Raw genomic sequence first — 20,471 nt, forward strand, 5'->3', positions numbered from 1 at the left:
GACATTAATTTCAGACCCACGAGGAATCCGGGCGCGAACATCCTCGTTTTTTTAGCTTCGTATTATTGCTGCTAGTATCTTGAAGCAGGTAGAGCCTTATACCTAATGTTTATTTAATGAAGTGAAGTTAAACTAGTGTATATATATACACAAGAGCCTGTTTCGTGCGCCAGCTAATTAAGTTGAGCCACAAGAGCTAGAGCAGAGGAGCACCAGTGTTCACAGCATCAACCGATCGATTGTCGGAGCCACGACCATGGCCGAGGCAGCTGCTGAGAAGCTGGTCTGCGTGACCGGAGCTGGAGGCTTCATCGGGTCATGGCTGGTCAAGGAGCTGCTCCAACGCGGCTACGTTGTGAGGGGCACCGCGAGGCACCCTGGTGAGTGAGTGTGCAAGTCCACTTTCTAGACCATAAATAAATTTAGTAAAATTTTTAAAAAAACAACAGAACCTGTAAATTTCCATATGATGCTAATTACTTTCTATCCTTTACATATATAATACTATCTTTTTTCTATATGGTGCCAGAGGACCCCAAGAATGCCCATCTGCTGGCACTGGATGGAGCTCAAGAACGGCTATCTCTGTACCATGCTGACGTGCTGGACTACATGTCGCTTTGTCGTGCGTTCAGCTTATGTCATGGTGTCTTCCATGTTGCCTCCCCGGTGTCGAATGATCCTGTCAGTAGTCTATACTTCCTCCTCCTCCTTATATATGACAGATATACGTACTTATCTCTGCTTACGCTTATGCTTATGCTTGACGACGCAATGATATACATGCATGTAGAACCTTGTGCCGGTTGCTGTTGAGGGAACAAAGAACGTTCTGAACGCTGCAGCAGACATGGGAGTGCAACGTGTGGTGTTCACCTCATCTTACGGAGCTATCCACATGAACCCTAACAGGAGCCCTGACCAGACTCTGGACGAGGGTTGTTGGAGTGACCCTGAATTCTGCAAACAAACACAGGTCCACTACGTACTTCTACGCTATTCAATCAATTTTATTAAAGTAACCGTACATGATGGTGTTATCGCATATTTTTTAAATAAAAGAATAAAGTTTCAGCATCTACCGTCCGAAGATAATAGATAGCTGAGAATCAAGCAGGTCGTACAAACCAATGTCCACGTGGGGAAAAAAAATTACAAACAAGCGACAAGTTTAGCCCAACTAGGAGTGCACCATGCATATAGAAAGGAAGGACTAAACTTCAATGTGATTTTCGAAGTTCCAATCAAAATTCGCATAGGCCTGTCATAATAAAAGTATCCTAGATTCTGCAACTATTCTTGGATAGCAGCCGCTCTTCCTCTCTATGCAACATGCACCACTGTTGGATCTAATATGTAAGGTTGAAACTTGATTGCATATAAGTATATATTAAATTTAGCCTAGTTAAATACTGCCTCCTCGAATTTGTCGGCTGCTAGTTCATTTTTAAACTAAAACATGGTAAATAAAAAAGAAAATAGTGAGTACCATATCATTATATTTCTGCTAAACATAATACCCAACAAATAAAGTAAGATGCTCCTAGCTTGATTTGGTTTTTGAGCTTAAGATTTAAGCCATCCAGTCAAGAACCAAACAAATTAGAAATGCTAGTATGTGGTTGAATTCCAAAAGTCATATACACTGTATTCCAAACAAAGCCCATAAAGTGACAACCAAAGAATAATAAATGTTGGATAGTTTCAGCAGAACTATAGAGACAATACTTGATACTTCCATGTCAATTTTGTTTCGCTAAATTATCTTTAGTCAGAGTGACTCCTTTTGGAAGTACCACTGAGAAAAAAATTTAGTGGCAACTTTAATTCCAAAGTGGGCTTTTTGCAGGCATAACACCAAGTTGAATCTTATTCCTATATATAGGTTGTATTTTAAACAAGTCATTCCTATTAAGTTTCCACAAATAAAACAATTTTCCCATTTGCGAGGTGAACTTGTACAACTTTTGACACTAAGTCAACCCAAGATGTGTGATTTGCATCAACCAACCCTCTCCTAAAAGATACATTAAGCGGTGTTGGCCGTAGGATATATTTGCCACCGCGTGCATCGTCTTTCTTCCTCACATTTCGACAAAGGTCAGGATATGCCTCTGTAAAAAGCTTATCTCCTAACCAGATTTCTTGCAGAAACCCAATTTGTTGCCCACATTCCACTTTAAAAGAATCGCCTACTAGAAAATCATCCTTTGCTTTCCATATATAACGCTAATCTAGAAATGAGAATCTCCTAGTTTGTGTTGTACTTGTGTTAGGGATTTGTTAGATAGGTAATTCATTCTTAGAAGATTTTGCCAAACCCCCATCCCTTTTAATCAACCGAAACAACCACTTTCTCAAGAGATATCTATTTTGAATTTCTATATTAGGTACTCCAAGTCCAAACAGTACTTTTAATTTACATAGAACACTCCACCTAACAAGACAATATTTCTTCTAGGGCTCATACATTGCCATAAAAATCGAGAGCATTAGAAATCTAATTTTTGAAGGCACTTCTAGGGACTTCAAAAAGATAACATGAACATGGATAAGCTAGTTAACACTGAATGATCAAGATTAATATCCCACCAACCAAAAATAATTTGCCTTTCAAACTACTAAGTTTACTCTAAAACTTCTCCTCATTGTAAGCCCCATCTTTATTAGAAAGTTTTTTATTGTTCATTAGGTATACCAAGAAACATAAATGGAAAACCCCTTTCTTGCACTCAAACAACCTTGCATATGTTCTTGTTCACAGTCCTTGGCTATACCATAACAAAAAACTCAATTTTATAAAAAATAATTTTCAATCCTGATAATTGTTCAAAGGTACTAAGCACTAGCTTGAGATCTTTATATCTAAGTGTGTCATGACCAAAAACAGTATAGTGTCATCCATATGTTAAAGTATAGATAGTTAATCATCAACAAAAAGTAGGACAACTCCATTGTATTTTCAATTACTCTTAGCTTGGAAAATCAAGATTGTAGCATATTTGCAACTAGATTAAAAACAACAGGAGACAAGTGATCACTTTGTCTTACTCTTTTAATGGTTTAGAAGAAATGTCCTACTTCATCATTTACTATAACACTAACACTCCCACCCCTCATAATTTGGTCGATCCATTAGCACCAAACTTTCATTCGTAAAGCCTGTTGTAGAAAGGATAACTTTACTTTATCGTAGTCTTTCTCAATTTATAGCTTTAAGATCATCCCATCTAACTTTTTTCTATGCATCTCATGTGTAATTTCATCCAAAGTGACCACTCCTACCAAAGTATTCCAACCCTTCATGGAAGTCGACTATAATGGTTGAATATTATTTTGAGCAACTAGGGCTATTCGATTAGTTATCACTTCTTTAAAATATTTTGAAACTGGCATTCAATGAAAAATGGGTCTAAATTATTGTGTCCATGTAGCTTCCTTTCGCTTTCATAATAAACTGATTATACCAAATTTTGGCTCGCTAAGGCTATAGATTGGGAGATCACCCTTATGAAATTCAGAAAAGAAAAACATGCCATTTTCTTATAAAACTTCTTAGAACACTTGTTAGAACTCTGCTAGGAACACATCAAGTCTAGGAGCTTGATTATGTTCTACAATTCACATTTAAGATATCATTTTCGAGTTGTGAAACTTGTGGGAAGTCAATTGTAACATACTCTCTCAACAAAAAAACTACTACTAGCTAGTTCTTAAAAGAGACATTTATTATAATTGGGAATGAATTTCTTAAGACCTCCATCACCCTCGTTACTCCATCTTGCTCTAAACAGAAAATCCTTGCTTTTCTATGCTTTCAGTTGGCCACTAAGTGAAAATACTTACCGTTACAATCACAATATAACAAATTAGTTGTCCTAGCTATTTGGTACCATTGGATGTTTTCTTCACATAAAGAAGAGCTAGACTCTCTTCAAAGTAATTCTTAAGATCAATTTAAATATTACTAAGCAGTTGAAGCTCTGCTTTTTTATCTAACTCCTTAGAATATTTAATTATCTTGCTTTTTATTTCATGTTATTGCCACTAACATTCTTGGCCCAACCACATAAGAATGTTCAAAGCTTTTGTTTACTACTTTGGCATTTTTGAAGAGGAGAATTGCCTCGACATAAATTCTTCCAGACCTTAGCAACGAACTCATAAATCCATCCTTTAACAACCAACCAAGTTGAAACTTGAAACCTGATTGCTTGTTTCTATGTGTGCCACTCCTAGTACCAAAAAGTAGTGAAGTATGATCTGATACTTCTCTTATCAATTCTTGTACCATTGCAAGTAAAAATTATACTCCCACTCTGTGCTCACTAAAATTTGGTGTAGCTTATCATAAGTTGGTGTTTCTCAAGAATTAGCCTAGGTGAATTTCGTGGTAGAGAGATCAAGTTCCCCCTAAATCCAAGCTATTGATTATAACATTAAATAGGAAAGGTCATTGATCGTTGTATATATCGTTGTTTTAGTTGTGGTCATTGTGTGTTAATAAAATCACCACCCACAAGAATAGGACTGATTTTGTATTACATAGGTTTGGGTCAATTCAGTGAGGAGAACCACTTTATGTTTCACTTGTGTAGATCCATACACTGCAATAAGAACCCATTGAAAGTCATCTACTTTAATTTATTACTATGCTAGAACTTAACATAGAAGTCTCCCTCATCAATAATACCAATATCAAATATTTTATAATTATTTTTTGAGAGGATGCACTCAGACCTACCATGAGGTTCATCTAGTACGAGTTATATTATTATCCTCCACAAATATTGTTAAGGACAATTTTCAAACATTATTTTTCTAGTTCCAATAAGAGCAACGAAGTCTAGCTTTTGCTCTCTTAACCAATTAGATAGGAACCTATATATACCGAAGTCACTAAGACCTCTCCTATTTCAAAAGATTACTTTCATCATGAAAAATGTTTTTTGTTTTTAAGAGACCCACAATTTTTGCCTCTACATTGGTCCAGTCAAAGATAGGGATTTGTTTCCTTTTGAAGACAGTTCTAAATTGACAACTTAATTATGTGATCACTATCATCATCTACTACTTTTTCCAACAACTCACCATATAGGTGACCAAGAATAACATTAAAATCAAAATCATCGCCACCTTCATCACTCAAAAAATCGGAATTAGCAAAGACCTTCATTCTAAACGGTCCAAGTCTAGTTCTTGCCATCTTAACATATTTTAAAAAAACTAATCAAATCAGAAATAGAACTAGGAACATCTGCCAAGCTAACTCCTAGGTTCAAGACATTAGCAAAAATATCAATAGAAGGAAACTATATGGAAGAGAAGTTTGAAGCATTACCTCCATTGAAGTCTAGATTTTTCAAAGTTGTCCTCTTCTTTACATTCTACATGGAGTCAATGTCATTGTACTTAGCCAATCAAGGACTCGATTGCTTTGATGCCTTCTGAACCTCATCAATGGCTGTAGTAGCCATACCTACCACCAACATTGGAGGCTTTCCTCCCTTACCATGACCATAATATTGTTAGCCATTTCCATGATATTATTCTCTAGAGATTGATTACTTCTTGAGGGCGGAGCCAAAAAAACAACACCACTTGACAAAGTATTGTCACCCTCCATGGTATCTTCTAGCTTACCGTTTTCACATCCCTATCCGCATCATTCTCATACTCCTTCCCAACCCCCATCTCTACTTTCACTAAAATTCAACTTCACCTCATCTAGATTGTCATTAAAACCTTTGTTTCTGGGATTTTGAGGTCCTCAAAAGTGGGGCCCTCGGGACAGGTGCAATACTCTGAATCTACTCACGTACATACAACAAACATAGTCACAAAATAAGAAACAATACACTAAACATGAAAAAACCATTCAAATTAGTCCTATAATTATTTAGGCATTTTCAGGATTTCTTTGAGAATAAAACCATTCAATTTGGATTTAAAATGAATTATATATGAAATTTTATTCATTTTAAAGCTACCATGGGTATATATTTAATTATCTACAACTTCTTGGGGATTTAAAAATATTTTTGAGGTCCTTAGAATCAACTATGGTGGACTATATGTTTATTTTTTAAAAACCGAGGATCTCTTATGCAAAAACCACTTTTAGCACTTTGGGGACTGACGCTGACATGTATCGAGGATTCTTGGTTATTGGATTACATGTGAACAAGACTAATTAAATGCCAGGGGTGTGGGCACGGCGCGAGCGGCGGTGACGGCCTATGTGGCAGGGTTCACCATTGTGAGCTACGCCGAGCAGCAGAGTGGTCGGGCAAGACTGGGGCTTGTTGCCATGCCACTGTGGGCGATGGCAAACACACTAGGCACCACCTCAGGGCTAGGGGATGGATGGTGGTGCGTTAATGGTGGTGTAGGTGTGTTTGCGATGGAGGGGTGATCTTCAGCGAACAATTTCTGAGTGTATCTTGCGTTATTTATCTTGAGAGGGAGCATATGAGGTGGGTTACCCAGTGATGCACCTCTGAGTGCTGAGCAGGGGTCAGGGCATGCCTAGTAGCTTGGGTCAATGGTAGTGGGGCACGATAGGGTTGTGTCATCAGGTCGGCATAGCTTCGGTGAAGCCTCGTTGCAAAGTCCTCGAGCTCATGCGAGGCTAGTGACACCCGTGGGGAGGTTGGGGTAGTTCGATGAGGGTGGAACACAGGCTCCGATTCCTTGAATGGCAGCAACAACGCTGGTGACAAGGGGAGGGTGCTTGGGTGGCTGGGAGTTCGAATTGGGGTGAGCAGGGGGTGGGGGTCTTCTTTTATAGGTGGGCGCAATTGATTGGCTGAAGGGGATGTCAGTGAGGGTGCATGGCTATTTTATTGTTTGAATGTTGGCGTTTGTGCTCGAGTTAATGGTGCAAGCATCAGGGGAAGGAGGGAGAGGGTGAGGGAAGTGAATGCTCTTCACTCCGTCTATTGGGTGGCGAGAATAAGGGTCTGTTTGGTTTAGCTTTTTTTGACCAGCTTTTCTAAAAATCTGACTGTGGGGAGAATCTGATTGTGGAGAGAATCTGAGTATCATTACGATTACATGTGGAGGAAGATAAAGCTGTTCATAGGGCTCAGGATCTAGAAAGTGACGGATTCCTACTATTACAACGAGTCAACTGATTATGTGTTTATGTTGATTTTGGATGGTTTTTGCCCCCAACGAATTTTATATAAGTTGGCTGAAAAGCTGAGCGTTTGGCAGTCCGCAGCAGCTTTTGGTGGCCAGAAGCTGCCAGAAGATGAAACAAACAGGGCCTAAGATTGGTGTTTCGATTGAGTACAGGTGAGATTAGTGGAGGAATACAATCGAGGAACAGTGAGAGCAATGCGAGGTTGGTCATGACATCTAGATCTCACACGTCAAAGAGAGAGGGGGTGTGCGTGTGGGGAGTGGCTAGCAGTTCGGACCCGCCTGTTAGCAAGTGTGCGCGGGCAAGAGCGTGAGAGGGAGCGCAGACAGATCGACCCCACCTATCAGCGGTTGTGGCACGAGCTGCACTTAAAGCCTTTTGGGCTAGCTTGGGCACTATTTTATCTTTTATCTTTTCTAGATTTTGAATTTAATTTTTATTTTTAAAACCAAATCAATTAAACTCCAAATCACTTCAATATTTTATAGAAAACCAGAAATATTCAGACGAACATTTTGGTAAAGTTTGGGCTGATTTATTGATGAGGGGTTTTATTTAAAAATAAGTTTCCCCTTTGTTTATTTAGGATAAAATATAATAAAAATTATTTTTAAAAGGAAAAAATTTCAAACTCATGGCATGCTATTATGTATTTAAAAGAGATTTTATTTTATGCAAAAGTTGGGTTTTAAGTTACAGACATACCTGCCTTAAAAGGAATCTTGTCCTAAGATTCTAGGTTAGGCTAGTAGAATAGGTTAGAGTAATTGGCTCAGAGCTCGTCCTCTCTTTCCCAAGTGGCCTCATCTGGCGTGTAGTGACTCCATCCGACTTTACATATTTTCACCACATTCCTCCAGGTAGAACTTTTAGCCGTCTTCAAGATCTCTACTGGTTGCTTGATGTTGGTCAGGTCCTTTTGAACGTTTTGATCCTCCATTGGCAACTGCTCCTCATGTAATCTTAAATACTTCTTAAGCTAAGATACATGGAACATGTCATGCACATGTACTAACCTCTTGAGTAGCTCTAGCTGGTAGGCCACCTCACCCTTTCATTCCAAAATATTAAAGGGTCCAATGTATCTAGGTGATAACTTCCCCTTTATCCAGAACCTACGCAACCCTCAGATGGGGGATACCTTGAGGTAGACAAAGTCTCCTACCTTGAATGCTAGATCTCTCCTCCTATTGTCGGCATATCTTTCATTTCATGATTGGGAAATCCTTAGGTTCTCCTGGATCACCTTGACTTGGTCTTCAGCCTCTTGGATGACCTCGGGTCCAATGACTTGCCTTTTGCCGACTTGGCTCCAGTGTAATGTACTCCTGCACTATCTACCATAGAGGGCCTCAAATGTCGACATCTTCTGGCTGGCCTAATAGCTATTATTATAGGAGAACTCTATGTATGGCAAGCTATTATCCTAGCTTGTTCCATATTGTACGGTACAAGCATGGAGCATGCCCTCGAGTATCTGATTGGCTCTCTCAGTCTGGCCATCGGTCTAGGGGTGATAAGCCAATATGAAGGCTAACTTTGTATCTATATACTCGTGTAGCTGCTTCTAGAAGTGCAAGGTAAACTATGTACCTCGATCTAACACAATCTTTTCTAGTGCTCCATTTAGGTAAACTGTCCTTTCCATATAGTTTTCTGCCAGCCTGGCAACTGTATATGTGGTTTTGACGGTATAAAACTGGTAACATTTATTAGCTGATCTACTATGACCTAGATCGAGTCATAGACCTCCTATGTTCTGGATAAGCCCACTATGAAGTCCATGTCAATCTCTGACCACTTCCACTTTGGGCCATTCAGGGGTTGTAGCAATCCTGCGAGCCTTTGGTGTTCAGCCTTGATCCTTTTGGCATACATCATACACAACTACATATTCTGCTATCTCTCTCTCTTCATCCTATATCACCAAAATCTCTTCTTGATATCTTGGTATATCTTCTCACCGTCAGGGTGGATGGTGTAGGTGGTCTCATGTGCCTCCTTGAGTATAAGCTCTTGGATCTCCCTAATGTCGGGGACATAGATCCTTTCTCCATACCACAAGGTTCTTGAATCATCTTTGTGGAATCGTGGGGGCCTTCTCATTATGAATCAACTCTTTTATCTCGAGTATCTTTTCATCCTTAAGTTGACCCTTCCAGATACTTTGTTCTAAGGTGGGTTCCACTGTTAAAGTAATCCCTTAGTATGGCTCACTAACCCTATTCTAATATGGTCAAACTCCTTTCCCAACTCAGGTGGCATTTTGTGCCGCACTAGCATGTTGATCTGACTCTTTTGATTTAGTGAGTCTGCCACTATGTTTGCCTTAACGAGATGATAATGCACGTCTAGGTCATAATCCTTGATTAGTTCTAGCCACCTCTGTTGCCTCATGTTGAGCTCAATCTGGGTGAAAGTATACTTTAGGCTCTTGTGATTCGTGTAGATATCATACTTGATCTCGAAGTAATAGTGACTCCATATCTTTAGAGCATGGACGACTATAGACAACTCTAGGTCGTTTGTGGGGTACTGTTGCTCATGCTTATGCAACTTCCTCAATGAATAGGAAATTACTTTCACCTCTTGCATCAACACAAAACCCAATCCTAGATGTGATGCATCGCAGTATGCGGAGAACAACTTTTGAATGTCTAGTAGGACTAGAATTGAGGCAGTTGTAAGTTGCTTCTTCAACTCCTTGAATGACTTTTGGCAATTGTCCGACTAGGCAAACTTAGCATCCTTTTCTAAGAGTTTAGTCATGGGTTTGACCAGTTTCAAAAATCCTTTAATGATTCTTTGGTAATATCCAGCCATTCAAAGAAAGCTCCGAATGTCTCTAACATTTTGAGGTGGTTTCCAATTAAGCACATCTTACACCTTTTTGGGGTCAATATAAATCCCTCCATTATAGATGATATGGCCAAGGAAAGGCACTTGATGTGTCCAAAATTTACATTTACTAAACTTAGCACAACGTTGTTATCCTGAAGATTTTGTAGCACCAACCTTAGATGTTTGTTATGTTCCTCCTCACTCTTGGAGTAGATCGAGATATTGTCAATGAATACTACGACAAACTTGTCAAGGTATTCCAACTCCATGAACACGTTGTTCGTTAGGTACATAAAGAATGATGGGGCTTTGGTGAGCCCGAAGGACATGCCCATATACTCATAGAGACCATACCTTGAGATGAAGGTGATCTAAGGTATATTAGATGGTCTAATAGTTACTTGATGGAACCCTATATGAAGATCTATCTTAGAGAAGACACATGATTCTATTAGCTGATCAAATAGGTCATCCATCTATGGCACTGGTATTTGTTCTTAATGGTTACTGCATTGAGCGCTCAGTAGTCTATACACATCTGTTGTGTATCGTCCTTCTTCTCCATGAAGATTACCAAGGATTCCCATGGTGAGGTGTTGTGTTGGATAAACCCTTTCTCCAATACTCATTGATCTATTTCTTAGCTTCCTATATTTCCATAGAGGATGCTCTATAGGCTCTCTTAGCAATGAGAATCGTCCTTGGTAATAGTTCGATTGAGAATTTGATCTCTCATTTCGGCGGCATACAATGTTGCTCCTCCAAAAATACATCCAGGAATTTTAACACCACTTGAATATCTTCCATCTCCTTAGGCTTCAATGTGTCCAGAGCAAAGCACTGACTAGATTAGGGGGTGTCGACTCTTATCCCAATCTCCTCTCTTTTGGGTGCAACCAACTTCACCCTTCTATGCCCCACAATTTATATGGGCCTTGAATTCCTTGAGCCACTCCATACCAACTATCATGTCTATCCCGCTAGACTCCAGGACTATAAGGGTGGAATGAAAGGCTACCCCCTTAAAAAGAGAATTAGTAGGGGACAGAAATATCTTGACTCCATTCTAACTCTAGGCAAATCTATAACCATGGAGGTAGGCATGGGGGTTGTCTCTAATCCTAGTTTTCCCACAACATGTGTAGACATAAATCCATGTGAAGCTCCAGTATAAAAAAGCACAGTGACTGGATGAGAGTCTATTTCAAACTTATTTTGGGGCACTATGGCGTCCTCCTATGCAACTTCAGCAGTTATGTGGTTCACGTTGCCGAAGGGGACTCGGGGTTGCCTCTGTTGCGGCGCCTAGTGGCCACCTTCAACCTTCTATTGAGGAGCTTGTTGTCGTGGGGTCCTCTATGGATAGAAGTTGGTATAGTGTCCAGCTCCCCCGCACTTGAAGCAGTTGTTGCCCCCATTATGCGCAAGTAGGTTGGCCCAGGGAGCGTTGGCACCATTGGCCAATGATGGGGGTTGCTGATGTTGTCCTCCACCCTATAAGTTCTGACCCTAGGGGCACTGGTTATGTTGATTGCTGTGCTGATACTACAGTTGACCTGTGCTCCCTTGGAGGTGGTGTTGTCCTTATGGAGATCACATTAGCCAAGATCGATTGTTGTGGGTTGTGGAATGCATTGTATGCTTGTGCTTGCAATGCTCCATCTCACCTTGTTTAAGCTCGGTGATCAGTGCCCTGTCCACCAACTACTTGAATTTGGGCAACACATGGTTCATGAGTTGGTATTGTAATGGGTCTACTAGCCACTTAAGGAAGAGGTGCCACCTCTTCTTGTCTGTGTCCACTTCATTGGTGCATATCACGATAGCTAGACGAACCTCTTTCAGTATTAACTGGCCATGCCTTTAGGGACATGGTGTGCCCTGAAACTTTCCTTGACTTCAAGCCAGCTGATGGTCTCTAGCTCAGTGTGGGCGTAGGGGTATGCTTTCTACCATTCCTAGGCAGATCCTCTCAATTCGCGAGAGGCAAATATGACATTGTGACCACATCTCTCTCGTCTACCTAGATCCAGTCCTATAAAACCAAGTGGTCACCCGAGTGGGTAAACATAGGAGGATTACCCCTCATGGATTCCCCACGCCTCTCTTGGGGTGGTGCATGTGTGGGGTTCTGGTAGAGCTAGAATATAGTTTCAATTAGTTGCTCAAAGTTATTCATAACTTAGGTCTGGTTATGATGCAACTACTCTATATTGAGTGGCGGCGTGTTGAGCAAGTGTTCCTAGTTATCTTGGTTTCCTTGGTTGATGTCGTGGTCACATCCACGTCCTCTGTGTCCATCTATTCATCCCAAAGCCAAGGCCAGATAAGGTTTCTTCCTCATGTAAGAATAGATAGAAGATGTAAGGGTGAACATGGTTTTCCCTAAAACTAGGAGTTACACTCATATATAAGGAACTATATTTTTAGCATATAAGTTTTTGAACTGAGCCAAGATGGAAATCTTCGGCTCTAGACCAATCATTACAATGAACCGAATCAATCATGGGCACAATAACAACCATTCATTCATACCATCGATCTATTACAATTTTATTCATTATTCATAGTTCCCTATTACATCTCAAAGATATCCTAGAGGTGGCATAAGTGAGTGCAAGACTCCATGTGGTTGTGTGGAAATCTCAGGTGACTGGGGGAATATGTGGGCTCTTGGGCTGCCTCATTAGATGAGGGTGTCCTAGGTTATCCAGGCAAGCACGCTGCTTTGTGTTCTACCTCCTCAAGTTTTCCAACATTGTTAGGGTAACATCATGCTCGGTGTTAAGGGATACCATATACTTAAACAGGGTCTCCATATGGATGTTATTATCTGCCATGCAGAAGTTGATGATGGTGAGGTTGTGCCCTACCCGACATTAGGAGTAGTATCGGTAGATACTCTGATCTAGGACATCCTCATTGAGGATGTAGAAGGATGACATAGCCATGTTGGCTGCATCGTTGAACTTGGCCTCAAAGGTGTCCTTAGCAGACAAAAGTGTAGTGTCATGCCTCCACCTTTCAGCTTCCATATCCGTTCGGGCCAATAATCTCGGTCGATACAAGCCACTCCTTAGGGTATTGTCCCAAGATGTGCTAGTGTTGTGCCCCGATGTAGTCCACTCCTGTGAGCAGGTGTCGCAACATGCAGAGGAAACATAGCATCAAGCCACTGATATAGTGGACTATCCTCCTCCACTCGGTGTAGGGGGTGCTCGGGTACCGAATCATCCTATGTGAAATTCTCCAGAGCAGAAGCTATCGGGAACTCCATGTATAAGTGGCTTTAGCATCCAATGCCCATCGATGTTCACCAGATCGTTAGAGTCTTCCTCATCTTTGGTGTCAACTTCTTCATCATTGGGATCCTGGTAGTCTGCCAAGATGTCAACGTTGGACCTATCCATCCCTCCTTATGATACATCCACATCCAAGAGCTAGTTTTTAGGGTCATTAGAGTCTTGTACCGACTCTAGGGTTCACAAGGTCAGTAGGCAACTCTAGTTGAGCTTCCTACTGAAGCTAATTCATGTAGTCCTGGTGGTATGGGTCTTCAGGCTCTAAGTCCTTCATTGTTCATCTTTTGGCTTGGGGAACTAGTCGTCAAACTCTATGTCCTTAGGTATGTCCATGGCGGTGTTGTACAAGGGTCCTGCCTCAAGTCGTGGAGGTGGTGGGAAGACTCTGATGCTGATGCAAATGTGGCCTTTGTAACTCTTCGTGACAGTCAAACCAATACGTGCCATCTAGAAACAAGTAGGAGTGCATTACCTTAGTTCCCATTAGGTAAGAATAGCATAAGAGGTTTCTATCTTAAAGGTAAGACTAAGTTTGAGGAAAATAGGGTTAAGGTCAACCAATTCTATTCTAGGCTTGTGTCCAATAGTTACTAGGGCTTTGATACTACTTCTATCACACATAGTTTTAAGGAAAAAACTGAATGTCCACTATACATGTAATCAAACTGAGAATATATGTATTGTGGACATTTAGTTTTGTCCTTAAAACCGGGTGTGACAACAAAATAGTATGAGAGCCCAAGTGGAAACTAATTACCATGATGGTAGCACAAAAAAATCTACATGTAAATACAATAATATTTTTAGACGATTCTGATGTTCATGTCCATAAAAACAACTAGATTATATATTAGTATACTATATCAAATTTGTTCATGCTTCCCAATGATCGAATCAACACCCTCTCTTGTATCTTTGCAAACAATGTTATTCAAAATAGGAGAAGTCAATATATTGCAATAATATTTTCTCAGACATAAAGAACCCATGGTCATCAAGGGCTTAGAACACCATTGCACAACTACTTTTTCAATATGATACTTAATTGATGATAGACCAAATGACACATATACAAACACACACATGTGCATGCACACACACATATATATATATATTATGTTATTCATCACTAGAGGTGATGATCACCAACCCTGGAATGACTTAACAAAAATCACAAATGACTTAACAATTAATGAATATTTGTTAAGCCATTCCAAGATGGATGATTATCACCAAGGATGACGAATATCATTTCCATATATAATACATATCCACAAAGTTTCTTTAATCTATTGTGGAATGCATCTTCAATTTGTAGAATCATCTTTGAGCACCAACATTGGTTGTAACAAAACAACTATCATTCTTATATCATTAAATGTTTTTCAATGGCCTATCTAACTTAGGAAGAAGTATCTATCACCAAAACAACCAATCATGAGAAAAAGGAAGTCTTTACTATGTTCAAGGTTGATACATGGGGACACCACTAGTAGCACATGCCTTGGTGATAGAATTGCAATAGCTAATTATATGTACCATGTCACTTTATTAAATTCATACTTCAACTACAACATTAAACATCTATAACTAATCATACATCTCTCCAACCAAATCAAAACAAATCTTCTTCCTAACTTCCATCCGCTTCAATCCAAGCGCAACAAAAGATCGTATAACTAACACCATAATTTCTAGTGGCCAAAGTTTATTAGTAAATACACTTCTTTTCTTGAACTAACTTGTGGTACAAGAAGGAATATGTACTTTTGCAAAGCTAAACGCTATAACTAGGAGCATCAATCCAATAAAAAACCATATGGCTAGGTCATCAATCCACAAAACAAAGTTAGTGAACATTGCATGGAGCAATACAAAGGGAATTCAATTAGTGAGTGTGATAATGAACTAGGTATGTTAGTATGCTCCAAAGGAAATTTCTACTTTCTTGTATCCTACCACATCGGAATTAATTGTCCATATTTACAACTAGCCATCAACATAATAAGCATGAGTCTATTATGAATAAAACACATAATTCTCTTATACAAACAACTAGTTGAATGAAAAATTAATCATTGACATCGTTAATTCGCTAGATTTGAGATCTCAACTAGTAGTTAATCTCGAAAGCATATCCCATTGAACCAAACTAAATATGTACAATTGTTGTTGATAATAATTATTTTACTAAAATTACACCCTAGTTTTGATTTAGTCAAATTACACTAAGAAAATAAAGATTCATTATTAACATCATTCAACAATAGCAATAGTTCATATATGCAATCAACAAATAAAGATTTTTCAAGAATTTACTTTGATCAAGCTTCATTAAGCAAGCACATGCATATTACCTAACACCACACAAGTAAATGGCTCTTGATGCAATACGATTATGCAATATTTTATTTCAACATGGCTATCTGATAGGATCTAGATGGCTTAAGAGGGTGAATAGCTTATAAAAAATCTTTTTAAAGCCATAAATACTGAAGCAAAGTTAAGTAGTATAAAAGTGGTGCAAAAGCGATTACTTTTACTAGCTATATTTCACAACAAGCAAGCCCTTAAACAATTCTAGTTGCTATATCTTTATATTTAACTCAAGCAAAAAAAATTAGCAATTGTACAACTACACTAGATGGCTTAACAAAAGAACTAAAAACAACTAGTTACTACAGTAATATTCTTAATAAATACTCAAGAAACTACCATACAAGAAAAGAATATGAATGTGAAGGTGAGTGTGATAGCAATCAAAACAAATCAGACAAGTGAATGAACGTAATAATTTATCCTCAAGATTCAGTGGTATCACACTCCAAGCCCGACACATAGGCTCCAAAATAACCACATTAGAGGCACCACACCAGTCCATGATTCCACTAAAGTTGCTCTTTTTGAATCTCTCGTGAGGAATAAGCACAAGAGCCCCATACAATCAACAATCGGAAGTAGAAACAATCACCAAAAGACACTAACAATAACACAAACTCTAGGCTATATATGTAATGACAAACACCAAGAGTAACATGAGAACAACCAATCCAAGCCACTTAACTAGTGCCACAAGATGCAAGAATTAAGTATGTTGCACTAGGAGCTCTCCAATCTCACCAAATAATGACCCAAATGATGCAAGTGGATTGTGTTTCTTAGCTATCAAGAGGTATACACAAGTGAATGGTATTCTAAGATTGTGGCTAGTCATCCATGAGGTCTATTTATGGACCCTTTTAAAATCCAATTATTACCATCTTTAAGAGCAAATTTTGGGGGCATCGAACATGTCCATTGCACCACTGGTGCTTGCGTCAAACACGTCCAGTGCAATCCCAGCAATTATATTTCTATCGACTTAAAACAACAATTAGTGAAAGTTTGGTCTCAAGTGCACACACCAGATATAACACCATACACGTCTAATGTATATCAGAGTCGATGTGCTAGACTACAAGCTCTCTGAGTTCCCTATCCAATATAGCATCTGATGCCAACATCGAACACATTCGATGACCTACTGTGATTGGGAACTCATATGCATTGAGACATGTATGGTCCACACACCTGGCGCACCACCGTACACATCTGGTGCATGCAGAATTGTTGCACGGAGAGAACTCTCCCATCTCTTCACAAGTGTGCTAACTCTCAAATGTTTTGAAAAAACTATTAGAGTAGAGTAAGCACTTCTCAAAGTGTTTTCCATAAATTTTTCACTTGCTCTTTTATTGTTTTATTTATGCCTATATGCAATGACCATAATTTTAACACCTAGTGACACTAGAATACTAAATTGTCAAATTAAACTCCTTTCTTAATAGTACAACCATTTATCCTAAATCTAGTCATATATTATATTGCATCTTCACTATCAAAACAAAATTCCCTATCTATACCTTTGTCACAATAGCATTTTATTTTCCTTTCTCTTCTTCTCTCATATATATGATACATTGATTCAAACTTATGGCTATCACCATCACTTCCATGGTTGTCGTTCTTGCTCAATATTGAATGTGGACTTAACCTTGCTTATAGGCAACAGTTGAGTAAATTTTATCCCACCATTTGTCGCAATTACCAAAAACATTCATTAAGCTTTCACTCTTAATGAAATTTCATGTTTTAATTCAAATATAACATTGATATCATCATACCTAGAGCGATGATTATATAGCATCCATCCATCTATGGCACACAAGAAATGTCAATTCTAAGTTAAACATAGTGAACATTGACAAATTATTAGTGATGGATTACTATCAGGTTGCGATTTAAAAACGATTTAAGTGAGGGATCATCTTAGGTCATAACATATGTGGAGATATCTTATATATTTTCTCATATAGTGATGGTTGTTATCTTATCGTCAACTCCATATTTTGTGTCATTAAATAATATTTTTAGAACAAACATAAAAAATGACAAATTTATCATCATAAATACTTAAACATGGTACATGATTCATTATGAGCATCCAAAATTCAGCATGGAAAAAATTTAACTGGTCCATGTGATGCTACCCATACATATGGCTCATAAAACCTCCTAAAAATATATTTGTCTTATTAATGGGTCAGTTGACCAAGTATGTTTGGCATGCATCATTTTTATTGACTTAATATGTATGATTAAATTACAGAACTGGTATTGCTATGCAAAGATGGCTGCTGAAAACACTGCAATGGAAGAGGCATTAAAGAGAGGGATACAACTACTAATAGTTGTCCCATCAGTGACAATAGGTAGAATGCTACAACCAACATTAAACATAAGTTTAGCCAATGTTGCTGCCTACATGATGGGCACAAAGAAGGCATACTCAAATGTAATTGGCGGATATGTCGATGTGCAAGACGTTGCCCTTGCCCATATTTTGGTGTATGAAGATTTACGCACGCATGGGCGGTACCTCTGCATAGGTGACATGCTACATCTATCAAAGTATGTTCAAATGATGAGAGAACTCTTCCCACAATACCCGATCACCAACAAGTAATTATCTACAATTCTTGTTATGGTTTCAAATAATACATCCTTTATTTGAAATACAATTTTCATCTAATTTATGATACTCTTTTAGAAATGTTGTTGATTTCAAAACTAATTAGTTAACAAAAAAGTGTGGGGTTCCTGCACCCCTCCGCACTACCCACCACCACCACCAAAATGTATCTAAAAATAATGTCTCTAAACCCTATTTCTTGCAAATATAGATATATGCATCATCATTTTGGTCTTTATGGATTTTAAGTTTTTATTTTGTTTGTCTAACCATTTAATTAGATGCAAGGATGAAAACAAGCCAATGGTTAAGCCTTACAAGTTCTCCACAAAACGCCTTGGTGCTTTGGGTATGAAGTTCACTACTTTGAAAGAGAGTTTATACAACACAGTGGTCAGCCTACAGGAGAATGGTCATATCCCAATATTGCTACATAAGTCATCCCTATGAGGAACAAGGATACAAAAGATAGATTTCAACAAGATGGTGTTAATGCCTCAGTTGGTATACATGGACTATGTATGAACATGAGAAATATGATTCTAAAAGTGAATAACCACTCAAATTGTCCAATAAATAAAATATGGCAAACTTGAAGTTGTTGTTCAATGTCTTTTTTTGGAAGAAGTTGGTGAGCATATATTCCTATTTTTCTGAAAGTATCCTTCAATATGAGTATATCACAATGTAATGTCCAACCATATGAGCACTCAACTTTTTTATAATTCAAACCAATAATCAAATGTTCTTGTTAAACAAATGTATGAGAAATCCACTATGTTGTCACCAATTGTTCTCACTTGGACCAGCTTAAGCACATTTCCTTGCTTCTGTCAAAATAATCAAAAATTTAATCCATATATTCATTGGTCCATGGATAGCATCATAGTGTGAACGTGAGCATGGCCGATTAATCAATTTTATGACACTCTATATAAGTTGTACAACTTTACTTGTAAGTTAAGGTGCCCACTTGCCTAGGTTTACAAGACCATTCACATCTTCAGGGAGGTGTGGCAAGGTTCACTATGAAACATTTACAAAGGATCTCCCGTGCGTATTAGACTACGACAGAATACTAGAAGGCAATCGGTCGTAATACCTCTCCATCACAGTTCTCACACGTAGGCCCTCCAAGACATGCCACCCAAGGCATAGTCAAGTGAAAGTAGGGACAAAGATCCTTGCTCCATTCCCATCTACCATAGCTAATGTCCACATAGTTTCTCCTAGTTACCTATTCAAGACTAGAGCCATAATAGTACATATGATTGTACGGTTTGTCTCGAGTGGTCGCTTGGTGAACCGTTCCATAGGATGACGCACTTGTGCAATGCAATAGCATGCATCAAGTCCCCATGGTTTGCTAAAAAGAATATTTTATAATAAGTCTCATAAAACATTTAAAACCACTTTTCTCTCGAAGGATGTAGAGCACTAGCACTTTCTACTAAACATGTCCCCAATTTCTTAGGTATAACAAGGACAAGGCAAACAACACTAAGGTAATCCTACTAGGAGCAATAATTTGGCCAAAACAATAATGAGCATTTAATGTAATGGAAGATGGGAGCATGGAATACTTGTCTTTCTCTGGAGTTTTCAAGTTTGAAGGACTGGTGAGGTGACCAGAGTGGGGGTGAATGGGAGACACAAAAATTCTATTTTAAGAACAACACCGTGACTTTGATCCCGACATCAACGAAACCCCAAGGGACGACTAAAACTACATAGCACAATAATACATAGCCTAGTGTCGACTGAATATATCAAATTGATATTTAGAAACCTGCCCAACTATCTGCAAAAATTTAGAGGCTAAAGCGCAAAGCAGGTTGAGCGGTAGTGTCGGTTAGTGGCAGTGCACTCACAAGGGTGGTAGTGTTGGGCAAGCAAAAATGCATAGAATTGCCTCAAACTTTGCTGGAAGTTTGCGTGAGGGGTAAGAAGATGTTTTGTTAAGTTTCAACCCGAGCAAAAAAACTCTAGGCATAGATCAATTTTCCTGGGGTTTTGTTGGGGATTTTTTAAACGAACTCAAATGGAGATCAACTTGGATCACGACCAAGAACTGCACCAACAGGGCCTATGCGGTGATCCAAAGAGTGTATATCACCACCAATCAATCCTCAACAACACCCACAACACAAGAACTCTATTGTTTTTCCAC

The 20,471-nt window shown here is 38.8% G+C and overlaps 1 protein-coding gene across 2 annotated transcripts; it reads left to right on the plus strand.

Moving 5' to 3' along the window:
- The first annotated feature begins 162 nt into the window (after positions 1 to 162).
- On the plus strand, positions 163 to 18,949 carry LOC103634692 (cinnamoyl-CoA reductase 1). Of its 2 annotated transcripts, none has more exons than XM_008657286.2 (5): positions 163 to 380; positions 530 to 684; positions 794 to 976; positions 17,939 to 18,291; positions 18,583 to 18,949. In XM_008657286.2, the coding sequence occupies exons 1-5, from the start codon at positions 257 to 259 to the stop codon at positions 18,749 to 18,751; spliced, it is 984 nt and encodes a 327-aa protein (XP_008655508.1). In that variant the 5' UTR covers positions 163 to 256; the 3' UTR covers positions 18,752 to 18,949. The 2 variants fall into 2 exon arrangements, with proteins under 2 accessions (XP_008655508.1, XP_020398848.1); XM_020543259.1 differs by having other exon boundaries at positions 17,939 to 18,240.
- The last annotated feature ends 1,522 nt before the right edge of the window (positions 18,950 to 20,471 follow it).

This window comes from Zea mays, chromosome 8 (assembly GCF_902167145.1).
Source record: "Zea mays cultivar B73 chromosome 8, Zm-B73-REFERENCE-NAM-5.0, whole genome shotgun sequence".
Lineage (NCBI taxonomy): Eukaryota > Viridiplantae > Streptophyta > Magnoliopsida > Poales > Poaceae > Zea > Zea mays.